The sequence below is a fragment of the Gobio gobio genome (assembly GCF_949357685.1).
Source record: "Gobio gobio genome assembly, chromosome: 20".
Classification (NCBI taxonomy): domain Eukaryota; kingdom Metazoa; phylum Chordata; class Actinopteri; order Cypriniformes; family Gobionidae; genus Gobio; species Gobio gobio.
Window position 1 is genome coordinate 20,955,244 of NC_137113.1, and position 18,302 is coordinate 20,973,545.

The 18,302-nt window shown below is 39.1% G+C and overlaps 1 protein-coding gene across 6 annotated transcripts; it reads right to left on the reverse strand.

Annotated features, from left to right (window-relative positions):
- On the reverse strand, nucleotides 1-17,345 carry ndel1a (nudE neurodevelopment protein 1-like 1a). Of its 6 annotated transcripts, none has more exons than XM_079801429.1 (11): nucleotides 17,108-17,184; nucleotides 16,216-16,267; nucleotides 14,369-14,465; nucleotides 7,754-7,907; nucleotides 7,509-7,657; nucleotides 5,647-5,783; nucleotides 5,269-5,442; nucleotides 5,096-5,187; nucleotides 4,816-4,964; nucleotides 4,471-4,505; nucleotides 1-1,071 (listed from the first exon to the last, which is right to left on the reverse strand). In XM_079801429.1, exons 3-11 carry the CDS (start codon nucleotides 14,452-14,454, stop codon nucleotides 1,061-1,063), a joined length of 987 nt encoding a protein of 328 aa, XP_079657555.1. In that variant the 5' UTR covers nucleotides 14,455-14,465; nucleotides 16,216-16,267; nucleotides 17,108-17,184; the 3' UTR covers nucleotides 1-1,060. The 6 variants fall into 6 exon arrangements, with proteins under 6 accessions (XP_079657555.1, XP_079657553.1, XP_079657554.1 ...); XM_079801427.1 differs by having other exon boundaries at nucleotides 4,471-4,508; nucleotides 17,108-17,173; XM_079801428.1 differs by lacking the exon at nucleotides 16,216-16,267 and having other exon boundaries at nucleotides 17,108-17,345.
- Between the last annotated feature and the right edge of the window lie 957 nt (nucleotides 17,346-18,302).

The following is an 18,302-nucleotide window of genomic DNA, read 5'->3' on the forward strand; positions in this document are numbered from 1 at the left end:
TTGAGAACACTACCATTTATTTGAGCACGCAAAAGTAACAAAAAGTGCTTTTTTAACACATTGCACTATTCAAATCAATCAAAATTAATAAGATTTATCCTTCACAACAAGGAAAAAATTAAGTATGGATATTCCAACAAATACTATGAGGCTGGGAAACCAACCTGAGACTCTAGAGCAAATGTGTCATACAGTATTACTAAAGCAGTCAATTGTCAATATGACCGAAACAATGTTCAAAATGCAAACCTGCTGGAGCCAAAACTAATCTTTCATGTGAAACTCCAAAAGATGTTTCACACTTACACCAGGCCACGTTTCGGGGACAAAAATATGGGAAGTTCACCCATCTGAGGCACACATTAGCACTTAATATAAATCCTACCCGAAAAAAACTTAACAAGATTGAAGATTTGGGGATATAAGTGCACATGTAAGTCTAGATAGTCAGAGCTCCACACTTCACCTTCCTTTTTCCTTCAATATACAGTATATCATTTATATATCAGGTCTACCTTCTTATACACAAACACTGCATGTGTTGCACAACATGTATTAATAGTATAAATTCCCTTTTGTTTTCAGATTTCACATACATTGCCTTCCAACACTACAGCAATAAATACATTTTTGGACTGTGGTAAAAGACATCACATTTGCAAAGAAAACCGAAAACTATGTACATACTATATATGTTTAGATCTAAATGAACAGTAACCATAAATATATTAGAAGGGTATATACACATCTTTAGGAAATATTAACAAGCATTTCAGCAGGAAAATGTAGGATATTGCAACATAAAGACTAGTATGAGGTGCTGCTACAGTTGGGCATTATTACTAACCTTGTTGTAACCCACTGTAATCTCGCCTCAGATTCAGTAGTGTTTTAAAAGGAATAGTTATATTGCTGTATAGTGCTTCTTTCAGTGGATGTAATGGGAGTTTGTCTCTGGAGCGAGTGTGTTTTAAGTGTCACACGCTGAGCACCAGGCCGGATGGAGAGTTGGAGCTTGGCGGAGCTGTGATGTTCGTCACGGCGCCGGGGTCCAAACCGTTCATTGTCCTGCTGTGCTCACAGAAACATGAGACTGAGGTTAGACGCTTCGAATGAGGCATTTGAGCCCTCTACAATGCAAGCAAGCCATCAGACCATTCATACTACTGTTAGAATTGCTAGTATTTCTTTTCAGTCCACACCACACCAGGATAAACTAGACAGAATTTGGCATAAAAAAGCGTCCGGTTTCCCAAAACCAAAAGGACTGTTAATATGCGCAGCAAAGCTCACATGCCAGTGAATTGGTGTAGATAAGCAAGCTCTGAAACTGTAGATTTTCTCAGGCAGAGGCCTAAACCAGCCCAGACCACTCAATACGGCCCCAAGAGACACACCAGACACAAACACTCTACTGTCCATCAGTACAAAGGTAATTTGATGACCGTCATCAGCTACGCATTGCTGTGTCTGTTCTTGTAACCTTGAAACACACAAACGTAGTATTTGTACTGCAGCACTATTGCAAAATCAAATCACTAAAGTATACTGGAGACGGCAAAGGCCCACTCTGCCGTCCTGTTATCCTGATCTAAACACTCTCTGGATTTCTGTAGAGAGCTCATCTAAAGATCTGATAAGTCTTACGCAGCAGAAACACAAGCCCTGGACGTCCTCTCTGTACCTTATCCCAGGACACACTGATTCAGCACTGCAGTGAGCTGCGTAACACTGCGGTAGAGGTGTGGATCCTCTAGACCTCCTGATCCAAAAGACCCTCACAGATTCTTGAGATGACTATTTCTTCTCAAATGAATTAAATGACAACAAAGCTTATTCATTAAAGGGTTAGTTCATCCAAAAATTGTTGTTCCAGACCCGTAAGACCTTCGTTCATCTTCGGAACACAAATGAAGATATTTTTGATGAAATCCGAGAGTTTTCTAACCCCCATAGACTAAAATCCCCACTTTCAAGGCTCAGAAAGGTAGTAAAGACAGTGTTAAAATAGTCCATGAGACTACAGTGGTTCAACCTTAATGTTATGAAGTGACGAGAATACTTTTTGTGCGCAAAAAAACCCCGAAACAACAAAAATAAAGACTTTATTCAACAATTTCTTCTCTTCGTGTCAGTCTCTGACGCCATTCACGTGAGCACCACGATGCATGCATGTGATGCTGACTCAGGAGCCAGCGTTCTGACGTAGAACCTGGAAGCTCTGCACTGTGTTTACAATGTGAACAGCGTCAGAGAAGAAATAGTTGAATAAAGTCGTTATTTTAGGGGGTTTTTTGCACACAAAAAGTATTCTCGTCACTTCATAATATTAAGGTTGAACCACTGTAGTCACATGGACTATTTTAACAATGTCTTTACTAGTGTTGTAGTACTCGAGACGGGTCTTGTTCTCATTTTTTGACGGTCTTGGTCTTGTCTCGGTCTCGACCACATTTGTACTCGGTCTTGTCTTGGTCTCAGACTAAGAGGAGACTAAGGGAAATTGCTAGTGCATTGTCTGATTTATTTATTAACATCATTAATGTGATTGGATGTAAAACTTCCTGCTTCAGATGCAATCAATAACTTATTTCTAATTTGATTTATTTATTGTGCCGATTCGGAAATTAATTAGGGATTGTGTCAAAAATGCTAACAAAAAAAATCTCAAGATATTGTTGCAAAAAGTTCTTGTATGAGATCTGGATTTATAACAGAGGCTGTTTTCACAAATTTGAGCATGACTGCAAACATGATATTGCTTTAACAAACATTACATTTGTTTTTTTAAAACATCATCCTCAACATTATTTATGCATTTGTAATTTACCAATTCAGATGCATCTTCTGCATCACCTCTGTAGCGCAAAGATGAATTTTGTTGTTAATGATTTCATTTGATTGGTAACAGCTATAGTGTCTTATTCGAATTATATTTATTATAAGTCATAAGTAATTTCTCAGGTGGTAATGTGGATCTCTATGAATTTAAGGAGTGCTTGGCCTTGGCTCTGTCTCGTCGTGCCTTGGTCTTGGTCTCAACCCCTCAAAGTCTTGGTCTCAACACACACTGGTCTTGGTCTTAACTTGGTCACAGATTAGGTGGTCTTGGCTACAACACTAGTCTTTACTATCTTCTGGACCTTGAAAGTGGTGATTACATTTTAGTCTATGGAGGTCATAAGGCTCTCGGATTTCATTAAAAAATATCTTAATTTGTGTTCTGAAGATGAATCAAGGTTTGGAATGACATGAGGGTGTGTAATTAATGACAGAATTTTCATTTTTGGGTGAACTAACCCTTTAAACATTCTTAAAGTCAACATGAAATTAAAATTGATACCCTTTATTTTCGTAATATGAGTTCTTGTTCTTATTATGCATGATTCATGTTAAAAAAGGTTTGTCTTTTATTAAAATCTGCTCAACAACAACTTTCCTTTTTGGCTGATGTCACATTTTTCAACCCATCCAGCCATGCTCAGCTTTAGCTACTGTAGATTTACTGGTCTGTTCCTGTAAAACTACCATTTAAAAAGTTTGAGGTCAGTACTCCCTTTCTTTAATAGAAAAATATACTTTTATTCATCAATGATGGGTTAAATTGATCAAAAGTGACAGTAAAGACTTTATAATGTTACAAAAGATTTCCATTTCAAATAAATGAAAAAAATCTAAGAATCCCGAAAAGAAATCACGGTTTCCACAAAAATATTATTTCTAAAAGATCATGTGACACTGAAAACTGGAGTAAAAAGATTCAGCTTGCCATCACAGGAATAAATAGCATTTTACAATATTTTAAAATAGAAAAAAAGCTACATTTTGAACTGAATATTTCACAATATTACTGTTTGCTGTATTTCTGATCAATACACACAGCCTTGGTTTAAAAACATAACATTTTACTGACTCCAAACTTGAGAATGGCAGTGAAAATAATGCCCATTTTCTCTTACCCTATACATAAAATGAAGTACAGTCCTTTATTTTTTCTCATTGAATATCCCGTTTCACTCAGAAAAACATCACACCATGGAAGTAAAGTGAGCTGCGAATGTCGTTTCATGTTGACTTTAACAAGAAGAATGAACATGATCTAACTAATGACTAGAACAGTCTAATCCTGCAATTCAGTTCATACCGACAGACAGATGAGGAGAGAAACTCGTAGTTTAGCACTCAGGGTGAACTCCATAAATTTCAGGATTTTTCAATGGGCTTTTTCGGTTTTTGAATCTTCAGCTAAGAGTCAAAACACTGGCCCAGTCCTCTTACATTTAGTTAAATAAACCACATTTGAGCAAACCTATGGAGTGCACCTTCGCAGACAATTAGAGCCACCACCAAGATGTTAGTGGAGATGATATGATCTTAACCTAGTGGATTATAGTACTCTAAGTCATATGCAGGGGGTTGTTAACTAGCATGCACGAATCCCCACATAAAACTGCTAGTCGGATCATTTACCCATGAGCAACGCAGGGAAAATGACCCTCTCTCTTCTGCTGAGGAGAGAAACACACAGAGGTCTGAGAGAATTTTATCTCCTGCATCACTTAGAATTACACTTTCCTTAAATCTGCCCTTCATTTTAGTCCTCACTCAAGAAAATGAACAGCTGAGTTGAGCATTGAAACCTTTTTTATCCTTATTTATATGTGAAACAAATTGTACAATTGCTTTCGATTGAAATCAGAAGGACACAATGTAATTATGTGTAACGTAGATCAAATAAGGTTACTGCTCATCGACATCTAATGGTTTATTTATAGTTTTTTTATGAATTGTGGGAAAACAAAATGGCCAACTCACGCTTTGTCGAAGTAGGATGTGTGGAGCGAGTGCGAGTAATTTGAAATGTCGCCGTTAATCAGATTGCCGTTGACATTTGTGACATAGTTCTTCCTGGCTGCCTGGTCCTTGGCGAAATTTCGACAGGCTGTGAGCTTAGACTCTAAAGCCTATAAGAAACAGAGCAAACACTTGGATTAGACATCAAATTTGTTATGATCCACAAACCAAAACTGTGAACAATTATTTGTCTGAATAGCTTTCATTCAAATCAAAAGTTCAGTCTACAGCTTGTTCTCACCCCAACTTTGCGCAGTAGATCGCCAACAATATTGAGCGCTGATATTCTAGCTGATGGAGTGAGGGCTGCATTAGTGGAGCTGTTGGACAGAGCTGCAAAAGACAAGAACCATGTGAGTCGTGCAAAGTTATGTGGCATTACATACATCTCAAGAGAGAAATCTATCCGTCTACCTGTCTGGCTGGTGAAAGCATTGTCCAGGTTTTTGCTGAGAGGTGTAGCCGGCAGAGAGAGGGATGCCTGGACCGCAGAGTCTGTTTTGTCATTGTCTGGAGTCGGAGAGCTGGGGGCCGACATTCTCGTCACCTCCGGACGAGTCTCTCGCACCGCAAGCTCTTGCCGCAAATCTAAAAATGGACACATAACCGCGGGTTAACTTTCACTTGCAGACAATAATACTGATGAGAATGTAACATGACATCATTCCACAAGCAAGCAGAAAAAAGCCTTTTACTGACAGAACAGAATGTGTAAACACTCGAGAAGCCTGGAATGAGGAACTAGCTATAATTACGCATGACAACATTTCTGAGAGGAGAGTCAGTAAATACCTCTGGCTTCATCTTTTAGTCTCTGCACAGACACCAGGAGAGACTCTTTCTCATCCAGTTCACTCTCCAGAAAGGCGTTCCTCTCGATGGCCTGGTTCAGCCTCTGCTCAAAGTCCTCCAGAGATGTAATCGTGGCTCTGTGGTAACAGAATAAAACTATAAATTGTTTTTATAAACTTTCATCAGAATTGATTAAGTGTCACTTTTCCTGAAACTTTTTATTTCTGCTGATGTAACAATGGCTGTGTGGGTGGGGGAAATGTTACTAGCCAATACTATCAATCAAATTATCCAATAAAATCCTACAAAAACAACAATAAAATCTGACAAAAACTCCCAAATATATACTGTACACCCTACATGCACTCAAATACATACACTACCATTCAAAAGTTGGGGGTCAGTAAGATTAAATTTAAATATATATATTATATATAATATATAATAAAATATATATATATAATATATAATAAAATATATATATATATGTGTTTTATTTTTTTATTTTTTCAGCAAGGATGCATTCAATTGATCAAAAGTGACATTTATAATGTTAAAAAATATTTATATTTCAAATAAATGCTGTTCTTAACTTTCTATTCATCACAGAATCCTAAAAATAACGATTCACGATTGTCTAAAAAATATTAAGTGGCACAACTATTTTCAACATATTAAGAAATAATAATATAATAATAATGCTATTATAATGATAATAAGAAATGTATCTTGAGCACTAGGGATGTCACGGTACCAAAATTCCAGTAGTCGGTACTAATACCATAAAAATTGTACGGTACTCTGTACCAATTTCGGAACCACAGCTAAATGTTTTTTTATTTAATTTAACTATTTAAAAAAAAAAAAAATTAAATGTATTAAGTTTATTATTTATGATAATAATCATTATAAGTAAATAATACAAACATTTAAAGGCTGTATGCTGTTTAAAAGTAAACATTGTTTATAAATCAAGTGAAAAATAATCAACCATCTAGGCATAATAATAATAATTATTATTAGTAGAGACGTATTATTATTACATATAGCTAAATCTACTGTAGGCTACAACAGTAGGCTAGCCTGATATATTCTGTCAATTTCAATTTTTTAAACCAAACTTTTATTTTGACGGGTTGCCGTGACCTTTGAGAGTCTGTGTTCATGATATGACGGTTTTCTCATGAAGGGACGGTTTATGCGTCCGTGTCCTCATATAGTGACACACGGCAGAGACTACAAAGACAGCGAGCGAGTGTCATGCGCCCGCCTGCGCCCCATCATTCACACAGAGACGCAGAACATGGAGGAGTAATATTTAAATAGTATTTTGCAGTTTAATATCCTCAGACACTGGTATATATTGGGCTACAGTCTGGAGCGCTGCGCTTAGATAAACACGGAAGCGACTGAACGCAGCTGCGGGTACAAATATACTCAGGAGTCTGTACTACCGGTACTACAGAAATGCTGGTATCACCACATTTTTATAATTTCAGTACCGACTTGGTACCGAAGTACCGGTACTTGTGACATCCCTATTGAGCACCAAATCAGCATATTAGAATGATTTCTGAAGGATACTTTTTTAATATATTTAAATACAAACAGTTGTTTCAAGTAGTAATATTTTAAAATAGAACTGTTTTACTGTATCTTTGATCAAGTAAATGTAGCCTTGGTGAGCATAAGAGACACTGACATTGTTTGATTGATAGTTAAACTTCCCTTTGACATTACGGAATTTAATGCAACATTAATGCCATTTTATGTTATCTTTAAGGAAGTATTTTGGCCGTGATATAGTTTACATTCTGGGTCTAGTGAAATGTGTGATGAAGGTTAAGATGATGCCCTCTGACCTCTTAGCTCTCTCCAGGTCGTCATTGGCCTGCTCTAGCTCTCTGACGTATTTATGCAGCTGCTCCTTGATGCCTCGAGTCTGGCTGAGGTCGTCCTCCAGTACAGAGATCTGTTTATAGCTCTGAGAATACTGATACTCTAGCTTCTCCTACAGGAATGAGAAAGCAAAGACATACACTGTTGTCCTGCCTTCGCTTTGATTTTCTTTACACACCCAGCCTGTGTTTAACTCACACACTCTCACCCTGAGCGAGTCGAGCTCATGCTGCAGTCTCTCATTGTCCGCATGCAGGTCTCTGATGCGATGCTCTGCTTGGCCCAGTTGTGTCTCCAGCTCTGTCTCCAGCTCTCTGCTCCCCTCTTGGAACTCCAGCAACTCCTCCTGTGCCTCCTTATAACTGAACACACACATCAGGATACTGTTTAGCCCCTTTAACTAATGACATGCATAAAACACACAAACTAATTAAGCCATTTCTTAAAGAGAGCTTGCCTTAAACTATAGCCTACTGAACACCAAAACAAGATTTAAAACAAGGTAAGATTTTTTTCTGTTTTGTAAGAAATTAATACTTTTAAGGCCTGTTCACACCAAGGACGATAAATATAACGATAAGGATAAATATATAGTTCTAAACATCACTCTAAATATATCAAAGCCCACACTACAACTATAACCATAATGGCATAGAGAAACGATAGTGCTGGCATCACTTTCAAAACGATTTTTTCTAGTTGATAAACGATAAAAACATTAAAGCAAGATTCTGATTGGCTGCCAAAGAGCTCAAGTATTTAAAGCGACAGATGACATAACTGCAGCGCACGCTCCGTATAAACAGAACGTCTCAGGTTACGTATGTAACCATGGTTCCCTGAGAGGGAACGAGACGCTGCGTCAAGCGCTGCGGGAACGCCCCTGCATGATGCGCCATGAAGCACTCGTAAAATCAGTCCAATGGTGTGGCTGGACGTCGTAGGCCGGTGACGTCATAGACCAGGAAGCTATAAAGCAGCCCTGAACCAGACAATGTCAGCTTCTGAAAAAGTCGAACAAGTCGGTCACAGGCGTGCCGGGAGTATGGCTAAGCGACGCAGCGTCTCGTTCCCTCTCAGGGAACCATGGTTACATACGTAACCTGAGACGTTCCCTTTCTGAAACGGCGCGCCGGCAGGAAGCAACCGCACTGACCCACTTTTGACCCTCCTTGGAGGGAGCAAGCATCCCCGCGCCGCTACGTTTCCGGGCGGACGTGGAGATTTGCGCTCGCTGAGGACCGCTGCGCCCTGAAGCACCCGAGGTGGCAGGGTTGGCAGAACGGCCCCCTGATGGCACCGAGAGGAGACGGGTGCCTCGACACACCCCTTCCCCCCGGAGGGGACTGCCATCCGAAGTCTGACGCCTCTGGCGTCAGGACCTCTTCGCCAAGGCCTTCCTAGAGATAATAACAGTCCTCAGATCTGCTCTACCTCGGGAAGACCTCGGCTGAGAGTGCTGACCCCGCCCCCAGTCTCTCTGTGGGGGAGCGCGGGTCGCAACACTCTCTCGCTGTTGCGCTCTGTGAGAGGAGGACGTACTCGGTTGGGGCTGCTCCCGCCCAGCAGCGGTGAGATTTGCGGGGGAGACATTTTTGAAACGCAGCCGCCTGCTTTTTAGACTCTTGAAACCTCTCGACGACTGTGTTGACTGAGTCGCCGAAGAGGCCAGCAGGGGAGATAGGAGAGTCGAGAAGGAACTTTTTATCTCTATCTTTTATTTCTGAAAGATTTAGCCAGAGATGTCTCTCCGTGGCCACCAGGGCTGCCATAGAACGGCCGATGGATCTAGCCGTCTCCTTGGTGGCCCGAAGAGACAAATCAACAGCTCTCCTAATCTCCGCTATCGTTTCTCTCCCCACTTCTTCACATTCATCATCAATGTCTTTCAGCAGGTCGGCTTGATAAGCTTGCAACACCGCCATCGTGTGGAGAAATGCGGCTGCCTGACCTGCTGCCGAGTAAGCCCTACACACTAAAGCTGACGTTGTTCTAACGGGCTTAGTTAGATGGTAGGAAACGTTCATCTAGCTTGCTGGGCTGATGCACTTTGTGCGTCTCGGCTGGCCAGTCTATTTGCAACCTGGCAACAGCGCGAGTCACAACCTCCAAAAGCTCCTCTTGAGCGTGTGAATGAGGCGGCGAAACCTCATCTAAATAATCCAGGCTTACAACATCCACTTCCTCAGAACTGGAGTGTTGCTGCACCTGCGCTTCAGCGCGAGCAGAAGAAACCAGAGTTTCTTCTAACTCGGCAACTGAAGCGTCGGGTCTGACGGGTAAAGGCAGAGAAAGGGGATCACCCGTCTCTAACCCCGCCGTCAGATCCATTTGCGAACCCCAAGATGAAAGCCTTCGCTGTGCCTCAGCAGCAGTGGGACCTGCACCCTGGGGAACACGAGCCGAAGCGCCCTCCTCAAAGAGCAAACGCCGGGACCGGAGAGTTCTCATGGATAACTTTTCGCAATGCTCGCAGCCAGCCCCCTCGAGAGCTGACTGTGCATGCTCCGGTCCCAAACACATTACACAGAGCAAGTGTGTATCCCCACCCGTGATGAAACGAGGGCAGGGAGTAACACACTGTCTGAATTGTAGATTCGCCATTTTTTTCTTATTTTTTGAGAGACACACACACACTTTTCTTTCATACAAGGACAAACGATTTCACATGGAGCACTTGTGAAGACACAGAAGCTGACATTGTCTGGTTCAGGGCTGCTTTATAGCTTCCTGGTCTATGACGTCACCCGCCTACGACGTCCAGCCACACCATTGGACTGATTTACGAGTGCTTCATGACGCATCACGCAGGGGCGTTCCCGCAGCGCTTGACGCAGCGCGAGTTCCCTTGAAAGGGAACAACATTGTGCATTTGTGTGGACAATAATATAGTTATAGGTGTGATTGTGAACGGGCCTTTATTCAGCAGGGATGCATGAATTTGATCAAAAGTGACAGTAAACCATTAAAAATGTTACAAAAGATTTCAATTTCACATAAATGCTGTTCTTTTGAACTCTGAAACACCTTTGAAACACAAAGGTTTTGCGAGCAAACGCAAAGTATCTCGTGGGGAATGCAAGACTTTTACAAGGAAATGCAAAAGAATTTAAATAGGCCTACATGTTTCCATCATCATGTCCCTTTATGGGCACTGTAGTTTTCAACACCAATAATAATAAATAATAATAAGAAGAAATGTTTCTTGAGCACCAGATCAGAAACGATTTATGAAGGATCATGGTACATTGAAGAGTAATGGCTGCTGAAAATACAGCTTTGCATTTAAAGGGGCTATATGCGTTTTTCTGAAATTTAAACTCGCGACTGACACCTGTGGCCAAAAAACAGAACTGCTCTCATTTTCTGCTCGCTCTCGCAGCGGTGGTGACGTCACATCCGCAGACAGCGCGGGAAAAGACGACCCGCCAGAAAATAGGAAAAATAGGATACAGGCTTATAGGTGCACCCACTGTGAGCGGACAAGGTGTCAGTATGCTCATCAGGAGATGTTTGAGTCATAAATGGTAAAATAAAAAGGCTATTGTTACGTTTATTTTGGGGAAAAAGTTGCATTTAGCCCCTTTAAAGCAATAACTTATATTTTAAATATATATTTAAATAGAAAACAGTTTTTTTAAACTATAAATATTACCATCTTTACTGTACTTCTACTCAAATAAATACAGCCTTGGTGAGCATAAGAGACTTCTTTCAAAAACCTATTTGACTTTTTTTTTCATCCTTGGATAACACACTTATATCATTCCATTATTTAATGAATGTGATCTAAGCTGACTCAGATCTGCTGTAAATAACCAGTTTTGTTTACAGTGTACCAGTGACCAGGGGAGAGCTCTACCCTGGTCCTCTCTATGTAATCACCAGCCAGCATTACGGTGAGGAAGGATCTAAAAATGGCATCGGAGCAATATTTCCATACCCAGTCATGCGCCAGCCACGTGAGCTAGGAGACAGGGCAGGACAAACTGTTCATCCAGGGTAAAGGAGACCACCAGAACAGCAAGAAAAGTACACAATGCCCTGGCAGCACAGGAGAGAATCAGCAACATACAACATCTGTGACTCATTTTTGCACAGTCTCTGAAGTGCTGATTAGTGTGTTTTACTAGCGGGTCACAACTGGGTAGTTGGAGTAATCGCATGTCATGAGACCCAGAGGAGCCTGTGCTTCAAATGTGTGTCTTAAATCATGACGAACAAGAGCCACCCTGCAGACACCATGATGTACTTTGCTAAAACAGCTCCAAGGCAAATCAAACGACCCCTTATTTGATAGCAAAGTTGATACGTATTTGTATGTCAACAGTTAACATTGTATTAAGGCCCGTTCACACCAAGAACAATAACTGAAAAATAATTATAAAGAAAACTATATTTGCGTTAACACCAATACATAATAATGTTCTGTTTATTATAAGCATGCTTTGCAGTTATGTTATCTGTCTCTTCAAATGCTCAAGCTTTAAAGGAACACTCCACTATTTTTGAAAATAAGCTAATTTTCCAACTCCCCTAGAGTTAAGCAGTTGAGTTTTACCGTTTTCGAATCCATTCAGCCGATCTCCGGGTCTGGTGGTAGCACTTTTAGCATAGCTTAGCATAGATTAATGAATCTGATTAGACCGTTAGCATCTCGCTCAAAAAATTACCTAAGAGTTTCGATATTTTTCCTATTTAAAACTTGACTCTTCTGTAGTTACATCGTGTACTAAGACCGACAGAAATATGGCGTAATATCATTGCGCCTGCTGCACCTATGGTACGGCAACAAAGTTCCTTGATTATTGCGCAGGAATGAGAGTATAGTTCCAAGCCATATCGGCTTAGAAAATCGCAACTTTTCATTTTCCGTAGGTCTTAGTACACGATGTAACTACAGAAGAGTCAGGTTTTAAATACAAAAAATATCGAAACTCTTAGGTAATTTTTTGAGCGAGATGCTAACGGTCTAATCAGATTCATTAATCTATGCTAAGCTATGCTAAAAGTGCTACCGCCAGACCCGGAGATCGGCTGAATGGAATCGAAAACGGTAAAACTCAACTGTTTAACTCTAGGGGAGTTGGAAAATAAGCCTATTTTCAAAAATAGTGGAGTATAACACTGGTGTGAATAGCGCTATAGTCAGTTAAAGGGGCTATATGTAAGAATTGTCATGTATTAATAGCTCTTTTTTTATTGCCAATGTGTGAAGCCGTAGGCTGATTTTTATGTAAAGGACGTTTTTGCTAGGAAAATCAAAAAGATGTGACGTTTATGCTCCCTCCCGAGAGCCTCTCTTCCATTCTATGACACACAAAACAAATGCTTATACAATGTTCTGTACTGTAATATCAATGTGTCATACAAAGAAAAGGGATTTATTCAAACTATAGTCTCACATAGTCCGATATAATCTATAGTCTCAAATATAATCAAAATAACAGTATAATTTTAATTACCTCATCTGTCGACATGATGCCAGTGAATTGCAGCGCTTGTGCAAACATATCCACATCGCTAGGATCAGATGCTTTCTTAACTGCTGTTTCCTAACCACTGTCATTTTATATGGATAGTTCAACCAAAAATGAAAATTCTGTCATCATTTACTCACCCTCAAGTTGTTCCAAATGTGTGTAACCAAGCAGATCTCGCCCCCATTGACTACCATAGTATCCCCCCCCCCCCCCCCCCCCCTACTATGGTAGTCAATGGGGGGCAAGATCTGCTTGGTTACAAACATTCTTCCAAATATCTTCCTTTGTGTACAGCAGAACAAAGAAATATATACAGGTTTGGAACAACTTGAGGGTGAGTAAAATATAACAGAATTTTCACTTTTGGGTGAACTATCCCTTCAACAGCCACTGGTGTCGCTAATAAGGGTTTCTGAATTCTACATATAGCCCCTTTAAATGTGATTAGATATGATGGCACATACCACCAAAAGGTTCCCATTTATAAGAAGTTGCTAAGGTGTTCTGGGTGATTGCTAACCAGCCCAAATCAAAAAAAGCCCATATCTCAAATCTCTGACTTGGTTCGCTCGGGTCCAAGTAGATCTATGAAAACAATAACACACCTCTCTTTGACAAGCTGCACAAACATATATTGTGGAAGTGTTTGACAGACAGATGTCACACAATCAAAAAAGGAACAATGTAGATTGAATCTTTCATTCAGATTAAATAGAGGAATTTCTTTGAGCTTTAAACCCAGTTTTTTTTTTTTTTACGTAATCAGACGTAACCCATATAGTAGCCTGTTAATCGCAGACTAGGGTGCACCAAGTTTTTGTGTGTGTAAATGCCATCGACTGCCCCTTTTCTTGCCAATGATCTGAGTGTCATTACACAAAGGGAGTCTGAAACACTCCACAATGGATTCGAGAAATGCTGCTTTGGGATGTAATTTACCAAGCAACAAGCTTGTTATGTAATCTTTTGTAGAGATTACAATCCCAATAAGAGTTTTTCAATGGTAAAACTAGCAGCGGGAGTCTATATCAAATCACGAAAGCCAAACCCATTGAAGGAAATTCCCACTGTGGAGGATTGCATAAGGTAAACAGACTAATGTGACTTCAAACATACAGCAAATTCCTCGAAATGGCCATCATAATGTAAGTGAACAGGTTGCATTGGTTTTATTCCCAGCATTCACACACATTGCTTCAGGGCAAACAAATGTAATTGTTTTTTCTCAAAAGAAAATATGAATAGTGAACACTGAGGACAACATGAAAGAAAGCTCTCAGGTGTCAGACAAAACAGAGACCTGAGCTCAATGCTGCTCATTGTACTGTACTGTCACTTACTTTTTCTTGTATTTCAGGGAAAGAGCCTTCCAGAAGTCAATTTCCTCGTCTTTGGAGGTGAATTTTGGTATCATATTTGCATCCATGACAGATAAACCTGTGAGATTACACAAAAAGCACCAACATTCTTTAGCATACAAATGTGATCAAAATCAAATACTGAAATATTTTGATATTACCATGAACTGCATAAGCCCAATAATATGCAAAAATATGAACGCAACATGTTATGGTTTAGCATGTCGTACCAATGTTCGCTGTGCCTACCAAACGACAGATGGATTTGTGCCAAAATACTGAGGCTGCGTCCGAAATCGCATGCTCTCTTGAGTAGGTACTTATTTTGAGTACTTATTGTGCCAGTGCTAAAACAGGATGTTCTATATACTATGAATGTGTGTAGTATAAATGTAATCCGACAATACTACATTTCACCACATACATGTTACATCACTTCACTGCCATTCACAAGTCCTCTCCCGTGGCCTTATGGGATCGTAAAGTGTCCATTTTATGCACATTTCAGAATCTCGCCAGAAGTAGTCTCCTACATAGTAGGGAAACATGAGTTTTGTGGATGCACACCGGTGTCTTTAAATCACAAAAGATATGAAAATTGTTTTATCCTTCCTTTTAAAAGTTCAAAGTCTACACTACTGTTGTCAAAAGTTTGGGGTTGGCAACGTAGAAAGAAGTCTCTTATGCTCCCCAAGGCTGCATTTATTTTATGAAAAGCACAGTAAAAACAGTAATAGAGTGAAATATATATTTTTTTCTTTTGGCAGCCATTACTCCAGTCTTCAGCATCACATGATCCTTCAAAAATCATTTTAATTTGCTGATTTCGGTGCTCAAGGCAAATTATTGTAAATGTTGGAAACAGTTGCGTAGCTTAATGTTTTTGTGGAAGCAGTGATACATAGCTTTTCAGGATTCTTTGATAAACAAACTTCAAAAGAACAGCATTTAGTTAAAAACAGAAATCTTTTCTAACAAATACAATATTTACTCTCACCTTTGATCAATTTAAAGTGTGCCTGCAGAATAAAATATCATTGACCCCCAAACTTTTGAACGGTACTACGGTAGTGTATTTAGCTGCATGACTATTTGCATTTAGCATTGATTTGTATCTGTGACCCTATCAGAACAGACCTGTGACCCATTTTAGGGTCATGACCCACCAGTCGAGAACCACTGAGCTAGATCAGTCTCTGATTTCACAATCTGAACACATCTTTCATGCATGTAAACTGGCTGCAGCGTGTACCTCAGTTCACCTCTAGACGGGCTACTGTTGTCCCAAAAAAAATCAATAGAACTGCGTGCAGTCTGACCCAACCCATAGAAACTTCATGTGCCCTGTTCATGCAAATGCCAGGACACAATTGCCCTCTGGTTATAGGTCATAGCCTGACATAGCATGACTCTTTACTGAGAAACTATGATTTCAAAACGAAAACCAGAAGAACGGTTAATTAGTCTTACATAGACAATTAATATTTAGTCATGTACTAAACTCAATGCCGCATTCTGCTCTACTCTCACTGTGTTTTAAAGCACGAAGACAACAAACTCCCAAGCATTCCCGGCACACCCAAACTTCACCACCTTTCTATTTTTCTTTCTGTTTCCTTATGTTATTCATTTTTTCTTTTTTAATCATGATTTCTCATTGTGTGTTGAACTTAAGCAGGTATCCATGCATTAAAATATTGTTTTACTTACAATATTTATGTCATTTTCCCTTTTTTATTCACAAAAAAAGAGTGCTGGTTATAAATTGTGTGTCTGACTGTAACAAAAACTGTCAACACCTGATGGAACCACTTAAACCATGTACTTACAGTTTTCCTAAAACAGCAGATCCGCAGGAAATTAATTGTAATGTGTTTACTACTTAAAAAAAGAAAAATAAATTAAATTCAAATTTAAAACATGCGTATAAATTTGAGCAAATAGTGACAAAAATAGAATCATGAATAAATAAATCATCCTCTGTGAAATTAAATGTGTTCACAAAATGGAGAAAGGTGGAGAGATGTTTAAAGATGGTTAATTATTAGCTAAAGAAAATAGATATTTTATATTTAACAAAGTCTATTCATTTTAGAAAACATCAGCCAAATATAAAAAATATGCACACTAAACTATAACTACATAGAGAGGGCCAAGTTGGAAAATACACCTTCAAAAAATATAGCCTTGTTAAAAATTTAAATGTTGATTTTCAGTCCTTATAAACTCTCACGGAGCTGATACTCTGTTCAGGTGCCAGGCTTATTTACACTGTCGGTCCAACGACTTAACGTTAAATATATCTTCTCTACTTCATCAAATCTACTGCCAACACATGTATCGTGGACCAGAAACATCACATTTTAAATATTTATCTTTAAATTCCACTGACACCACGATAACACTTCAAATTTTAGCGATACATTAGCTAGCCACGAGCTAACTGACGTTAGGCTAACAACAACAGCAGTGATGATGCGCTTTAAATGTAACGTTACACGATCATATATGACATTGACAATAAAATGATGTCGAAACGGATATAAGTTATGTGGCTATAGTGAGCGGCGTGAAACGTTATCTTCTCTGCTAGCGTTAGCGGATGAGATGCTGTTGATGAAGAGGGTGTTGTCATTTTTGATGATCTACTTGTGTGATCATCTGCGATATTTAAAGATCTGCATCATGTGTAAATATTGAAATGTGATTTAATGAACTCACCTGCACATTTCCAGGATCTTTAACGCTGATAGTAGGACTGACTGTGATCCTGACACAGTCTTCAGTATTTCAGCATCCTCTCTCTCTCTCTCTCTCTCTCTCTCTCTCTCTCTCTCTCTCTCTCTCTCTCTCTCTCTCTCTCTCTCTCTCTATCTCTCTCTCTCTCTCTCTCTCTCTCTCTCTCTCTCTCTCTCTCTCTCTCTCTCTCTCTCTCTCTCTCTCTCTCTCTCTCTCTCTCTCTCTCTCTCTCTCTCTCTCTCTCCCCCCAATGACGTAAGTCGTGTAAAGTGATCCTGGCGACGCCTCTTACAATACGAAAATAACGTAACATTTATTTATTCAGGGCTGAAACGTTAGTTGAATAACGTAACAACGAATATATGACTTTTTATTTATTTATTTAGAGAGGAAACGTTAGTTAAATAATGTAACAACAAAAATATATGGCTTTTTATTTATTTTATCTGAAACTTTAAATAGGGTGAATAAAGGTAAAGTGTGACACTTTCTTTTTTTGTCGTTCAATTAAATATAAATCGCTACATTATATAAGCTTATGATCAACTTAATTATTTTAGTATTACCTAATGGAACAAAACGCACATAATTATAGGTGAATAAAATGAGCATGACCCACTTTATGATATTTGGTGTGACAAAGTGTTTCGGATTTACTAGCTGACCCATTTAGCATATTTAACATGTAGCAATATAATAACATGGATGTTTTCCCAGCAAACACAATAGGTTGGTATTTTCGCAACGTTTTTAAAACGTTTTATTTGTGCTACATTATTTATTTATTTTTAAAAACGTTTTTAAAACGTTGTAATACAACATTACCTAATTGCAACCAAAATACAACGTTGTGAAAAGTTGTAAAAAAAAAAGAAAAAAAAAGTTACACTTGAGAGTAAAATTTCAGAAAATGTCCTTATAAAATATATTGAGGACATACAGTAAATGTACATTTTCTATAGTAAACTATCTGCTGCACGTAAAACCTATAAACCTAAATATCTTACATAATAATTAGCCTACCTAACAGTGTCTTGATAAAGAAGACAACTATAAATCACTAGAGTTGTGGTTGTAACATCAGTCCAGTAGGTGGTGCTAGTTCAATACATATAACAGTCACATCCAACGATTACATGCCTTCTCACAGCAAAGAAAATAGAATATATGAATCATT